Below are 6,551 nucleotides of genomic sequence, written 5' to 3'. Positions count from 1 at the left end.
CTAAGTTCAGTTCGTCAGCCTCGTGAAATATGTTCGGCCATGGAAAAAAATCATATCGTTAATTCAAACCTGTCAAGTTACACATCAAAGAACGAGACTTGCTCGCTTCCCCATCAGATAGATACTCGTTTTACGTAATAAAATCCACTTTTCCTTCACCCTTGACTAAATAACCTGCACTTTCAACAGGTGCAGGATGATGGGGAAGGGGACCTTGCAGAAAGGAATTGCACAAGGTAGGTATCGCATCTTGTCTATGTCAATATTATTTACGTATTTAGTATGTACACAAAATAATCGTAAATTTATATGCTACACAAGTAAAGGATAAGTTCGCTTCAAAATCCATGACATCCTTTATGCACGGCTCCCAACGCTCATACGTAATACAGAAATTTCTTCCCCAAATCTAACATAGCTTGAACTCAACGCTTTCCTCCCGTTATTGCATTTTACTCCTTTTTGAACGGATTCTTGTAGATGTTTAAACTTTTGGAATATGCTCATTTTTTACAGATCAAATTGGAAGCATTTACGTAAATTGAGAGATATTCCATTTCATGAATGTTTATGTACGTAAAAAAAGATTCTTTTTTATCCTGGGAAATTTTTTAGTTACATCAATCCCTCCGTGCTTTTAGTGGTAGTTCATTTTAGATTTCATTCGCTAATATTTTTATGAATTGTTGTAAATAGGTACATACATATTTACATACATGTAAATTAACTCCTAGTAATTTCAATTTCTAAAATATCTAGTAAAGTAGGACATGCTCCTCTACAACTCTACGTACACTTTGATGTCTTTAAATTATCCTCAATTTTTCTAGAAAATAGAAATACACGTGTACAGTATGAACCTTAAGTTCAACTCAATTAAAAAAATTGGTTCAATTCGTGCAGTTACATATTTGGCTTCTGGAAGATTTAATTTCGTGTATTCTCATTTCGTGGGAAAGTATTTTTTACGCGAAGTGTGGTCCCAGTTTGGATATATTTACTTAATACGTTATTCTACCAATCTGTTAATAATCGACTATAAAAAATTAATACACTTCAATTAAGACAAATAATACTACTTTAAGCATATACACAAGCATTATACATGAAATGGGAGCAATTTTAATTAAATTTTTCATTAATTAGATAGCTCATCTATTTAATAGTTTGTCACAAAAACTACTAATTTCGCACACCCCTCAAACTTTAACGTATCCACACGTGCATCATCCTTTCCTTTACCGTCATATGGAAATGGATCGTTCATTAATAATCTTTACATGAATTGCAAAATTTCAGATTTCATTCAACGGAACGTGCTTTGCCAGCCGTAAAAAGCAAAAATCTCTCGCCGACTTGCTGCCATTTCCGTTCAAACCTTAAAATTTATACCCGTTCTAATTTTATTGCTTACATATACCTAAAAATTGAACAGTTCTTTCCCCCTAAACATTTTAGTGGTTTGATTTGGTTTGGTTTTACTACTCTTGATTCGTAAATGATTATCTTGACGGGGTAAAATTGGCTGAAGCGAATCTCCCTTCCACATTTGGCTCCTGCAAATCAACTTTGTCTGCATATTTATTATTTCATATGCATACATACATGCATACACAAATTATTTAGTGCTTACATCCGGTCATCCTCCCACGAACCGAATCCCTCCTCAGAGTTAATCCGATATTAAAGCAAATAAGCTGTTTGTTGAAAAATTGTGGTGTGACTACTTTATGTACAAAGACCGTTTGTCTGTCCCTGTATAAGTAAAATAATCTGTAAAATGCGATGCATTTTCCTTCAATTTTAATTACTTGAATGTTATAATGTTCCTAAAAGTGTGGTGAAAAATTGTGGCGTGGTTACTTTATGTACTAGGACCGTCTGTCCGTCCGTGTTTAACTATACTAACATATAAAATAGAATGAAATTGATTTTCTTGCATGTTATGACAATCCTAAAATTACTGATAAAAATTGGAGAGTCGATACTTTATGTACATAGAGAATCTGTCCCTCTGTTTCTGACTAAACTAATCCTAAGTTCACTTATTTACATATGTGCGTGTCGTCGCACTTCTAAGGTTGGCACGTGGTAACCAGATGACAATATTTAACCCTTATGGGGCGGTCAAAGGTCCAAGTTAAAAAACATTCTGTTGGTAATTCGTCTTGATAAAAATTACTGTATTTTTAAATCGGAATGAATTAATTATTGAAATGTTGTTGTATGGGCTCTCGAAGACTGGGATTATTTTTATAGCAAGGTCAATATATATGACCTTACCTGACTTTAGGGTAGGGTCAGAGGTCAACTACATATGTACAAATATATACCTAACATGCATACCTGTAGCTCACTTTCTTTCTAAATATAGTAAACTACCACCACTTTGTTACCTCTGTTTTCACTAATCTAACTTTTGAGGAAAAGCTGTCTTAATTGGTGAGCAATTATGACTCTTTACCTTTGATCAGAGTTCAGTCTGCCCTGGTCTCTCTCACGGGGCACACGGGTCTCACAATCCTCCCTGAAAATGGACATCCTTAACGACATTTTGGTCTTCCTAGTTTTCTTCGTTTACAAAGTTTACGCGAAACTCACCCTCATCAATGTCTACCTGTTCTTTCCGCTGGTCAAGCGGTACATTCACTATAAACTGAGCCGCGTCGGAATCCAGGTGGATGGCGGGAGACCGTGTGATATTAAAATTTTAGACAATAAAGCCTACTACAGGATCGCGGAGGATTGGGATCTGGGCCTCATGGAGGGCTACATTCACGGCGACATTGAAATTAAGGACATGTTGGCGACGACGAGCACGATTTTTAGGACGAGAAGATTCAACGTAAGAAAGATAATGACATATTTCACGTCAGGTTTCGTAATTCCGTAGTGAAATAAACTTACGAACCAGGAACATGATCCTTCATTTTTATAAGTTCGTATGCAAAAATTATCTTTGAGAATTTCGTCAAAGGGCTCGTCAAAGTTTACATAGTTGTTTTAGTTTCGGACTTACGAAGGCTGACGTGACTTGCCTCAATGGTTTGACACAATTTTACCTCATTAAAATAGAAACATTTGTACAAATTCGTAGGTATTTTAGAAGTCAAATTTTGTTGACTTCTATTTTAAGAATAAACGAGGAAATTAATGCATAAAATTTTTGATCTATGTATGCATATACCGTTTGTTTGTATAAAGATTTTTTATGCATTCATTCATTCTCCTAATTTTATGGATGACTATCTCTAAATTGTAACTTGTCAAGAAAGGGATAAGGAAAAAAAATGAACGGATTTTTTACCCAATTTTATGCCATATGTAAATGTGTGCAAAAAACTGTTAAGAGTGGATGCATAATTATGCACATACCGTTCTGCAGCATAAAACCCGTTGAAATTTCCTATACAAATTTTTGTATCAAAACTCAATATGCATCAGGCTTTTATTGATTATTGCACAATTCCACGCAGTAGCTTCTGCTCGGGAAAATGCATTGATTTACAAATAGAGGAATAAATTACTTACCTGGAAGATAATCTATTTGAGTTAAATGTTTTCCATTGCAGGAAGTCGCTCACCCGCTGACCTTTATTTTCTCGTGGTTTAATTTACAAACTCGCAGGCGAGCGTGGGAAGCAGCTGTCGTGCATTATGACGGCGTCGGTAAGGAATTTTACTTGTTGAATATATTCACGTGCCAAGATTTGTAACTGTGCAACCTTCGTAAAGCTTATTCAGTTTACACATGTACTTCTGGGAAACTGTCGAGAAACTAAATTTTCATATTTTGCTGTAAATTTTTAAATTTCGTTTTTTTAATTTTACAAATTTTCCTTTTTTGACAAATTCTGTTTCAAGTTTTGTAAATTATCAACTTTTGTTGTTTACAATGTTCCAACTTTTTGCTGTTAGTTTATTGAACTTCAAATCAATGGTATTAATGTTCCCTAAAATTGATAATTAAATGTTAATTTTAATTTTCAAGTTGCACAGGTTTCCTAAATTTACTTGTTTGGGTTGACACGTTTTAAGTCTTTCAATAAAACGGAAACTCTGCAAATTAATTAAGCCTAGATATATCTCAAATAATTCGCAAATCAGAATTTTCGTTTTTTTACAAAGGTCTCGACATCTTTGAACCCATGATGGGTGAGCACATGCAATATTCCTGCGGTTACTGGAAGGACGCTACGAATCTGCATGACGCCCAGACCGCGAAACTTCACCTGATTGCGAAAAAATTAGGACTTCGAAAGGGCATGCGGCTCCTCGACTGTGGCTGTGGGTGGGGTGGACTTGCAAAATTCATGGCGAAAAATTATGGCGTCTCAGTCGTCGGCGTCACCATTTCGAAAGAGCAGAAACACTATGCGGACCAACTTTGCAAAGGTTACGATGTCGAAATACGACTCCAGGATTATAGAAAATTGAACGAAAAATTCGACGCGATCGTGAGCGTGGGTAAGGAGAAGCGTAATTTATTTAAAAATTTCTAAAATATTGAAGGAAAAATTGTTCACGCCGAGTTTTATAATTTAATTTTTGGCACAATTTTGAAAAATAGGGGGTCTAAACCAACGTAATGGCTTTCCGTGGTTTCTATGTTAGCTTCATTTGCGCAAAACGTGGGGACGAAAATCTAGGAAAGTTCCCACGGCATGTAATAAACAGACCTTAAACATCAAAAGTTCCTGGAAACTTTCGAAATTTTCTAAAAATTCTTCAAAATTCCACGTAATAGTTACTATTAAAATAATGAAGAAGTATAATTGATATTTTCACAAACAAAATACAAATATGATCCGGAATTCCCTTCAGAAATGCAACAATAATCTCACAAAGTTTATGTACAAGGTTACAATTCCTATAGGGAAATCTTGCATACATACTTTATTAACTGAAGAAAATAACAAAGTTTCCGTGTTCGACTTTCCTCAAGACAAATTTGCAACAAGTTATAAATTTCAGTAAGCGATAAACCTCATCAATAAATTAAAGATCTTATCGAACCAGGGAAATCTTGCATTCTTTAATACTAGTGCTTGATTTTTCGTAAAGTTTCCGTGTTTAACTTCCCATAAGTAAAGTTTGCCTTAATATTTAGTTATTCAATAAGTTTCATCAAAAAAGTAAATAACAGATCAAAATTTCAATCAAAAATATAATCCCCATTTTTTGCTTAGGCATGTTCGAGCACGTGGGTCCGCGCAACCATGACGAGTACTTTTCCACTATTTCGCGTTGTTTGAAGGACGACGGTCTCTTCCTCCTCCACGCGATGGGGGCGAGTCATCCCTCCACCCCCAAAAATTACATGTGGCTCCACAAATATATTTTCAGGAATGCGGCAGTCGCCCACAACCACGACGTGACGAGAGCAATCTTTGGCAAGTTTATTATCGAGGACTGGCACAATTTCGGGTAAAATTCTAACCTTACCTGTTCACATTCATTCAGGGAACGTCAAAATATTAGATACGTCATAAAAAATGTGGATTAGTGATTTGGGTCGCCTATCTTACGCATATTAAGCTTGACATGAGAACGATAGGGAACAGGAAGATTGGGTTAAAAATCTGTATTTTTTATGACGTTGTTTAATGAATACCGAATGAATTATGTTTTGAAAGTTTTTGAAGAAATGAATATTAATTAAATATTTATTCATTTCAAATTCAATAGGAATTAAGAACTTTAATCATTATTCGTTTTTCACTTTCTGCTTAATACATAAGCTTACTATCAATTGACAAATCTACTTAATAAGGGAAATTTGAGACAAAATGAACAAACAATGAATAGTCAACAATAATTGATATATGCATTTTCAAATTTTGAATGAATTAATAATGAATATTTTTTCTACTTTTTTAAGTAAATACATTTTGAATAAATCTTGGTTTTTTCAACAGGTACGACTATGGGCTCACGGCAGCCGCTTGGTACGAAGAATTCCTCAAGTTCTGGCCAAAGGTGGAGAAAAAATACGGAATTGAATTCTTTCGAAATTGGACCATCTTAATGAAAGCGGGAGAAGCGGGATACTGCACCAGGACTGTCCAGTTGTGGCAAATCGTCCTCTCAAAAGATGGCGTTGAAGGGGGTTACAGGTCCATACGATGAGTAAAAGCTGGCTTAGGTTTAAAAAATACTAAAATTAAATAGTAAATTATTCAATTAAATTTGTCTCAACTAAATCCGTGGCATAAATTTCTGTGGTAAATAAATAATAAATTATGTTGTAAAATACATAACAAAAAACGTTACAAAGGTCGCTTATTACTTCAAACAATTGTCAAACACAAGCAAGCTACACTCTTAAAATTTAGGTTACCCTTTGGACTTGTAACTACCCCAAAATTACAAATAAGTTGGGTGTACTAAATCCTGCGTAAATTTTATCAAGTTAGTCTTTGTCAATTTAAAGTTGATCAGGATTTTGTATAGTTTACTTAATACAGAATTAAGGGTTACTTTTCAAAAGGAAAACATAATTTTTTAGTGTGAATGAATAGAAATGTTAAAAGCATTCAAATAATTGTTCC

At 34.6% G+C, this 6,551-nt stretch overlaps 1 protein-coding gene across 1 annotated transcript; it reads left to right on the top strand.

Annotated features, from left to right (window-relative positions):
- Positions 1-2,470: 2,470 nt before the first annotated feature.
- Positions 2,471-6,261, top strand: LOC110860339 (cyclopropane-fatty-acyl-phospholipid synthase). The gene is made up of 5 exons (XM_022109383.2): positions 2,471-2,845; positions 3,573-3,669; positions 4,129-4,467; positions 5,190-5,427; positions 5,919-6,261. Exons 1-5 carry the CDS (start codon positions 2,534-2,536, stop codon positions 6,127-6,129), a joined length of 1,197 nt encoding a protein of 398 aa, XP_021965075.1. The 5' UTR covers positions 2,471-2,533; the 3' UTR covers positions 6,130-6,261.
- Positions 6,262-6,551: the final 290 nt, after the last annotated feature.

Source organism: Folsomia candida, unplaced genomic scaffold (genome assembly GCF_002217175.1).
Source record: "Folsomia candida strain VU population unplaced genomic scaffold, ASM221717v1 Fcan01_Sc031, whole genome shotgun sequence".
Lineage (NCBI taxonomy): Eukaryota > Metazoa > Arthropoda > Collembola > Entomobryomorpha > Isotomidae > Folsomia > Folsomia candida.
This window is presented reverse-complemented; position numbering and strand designations above follow the sequence as displayed.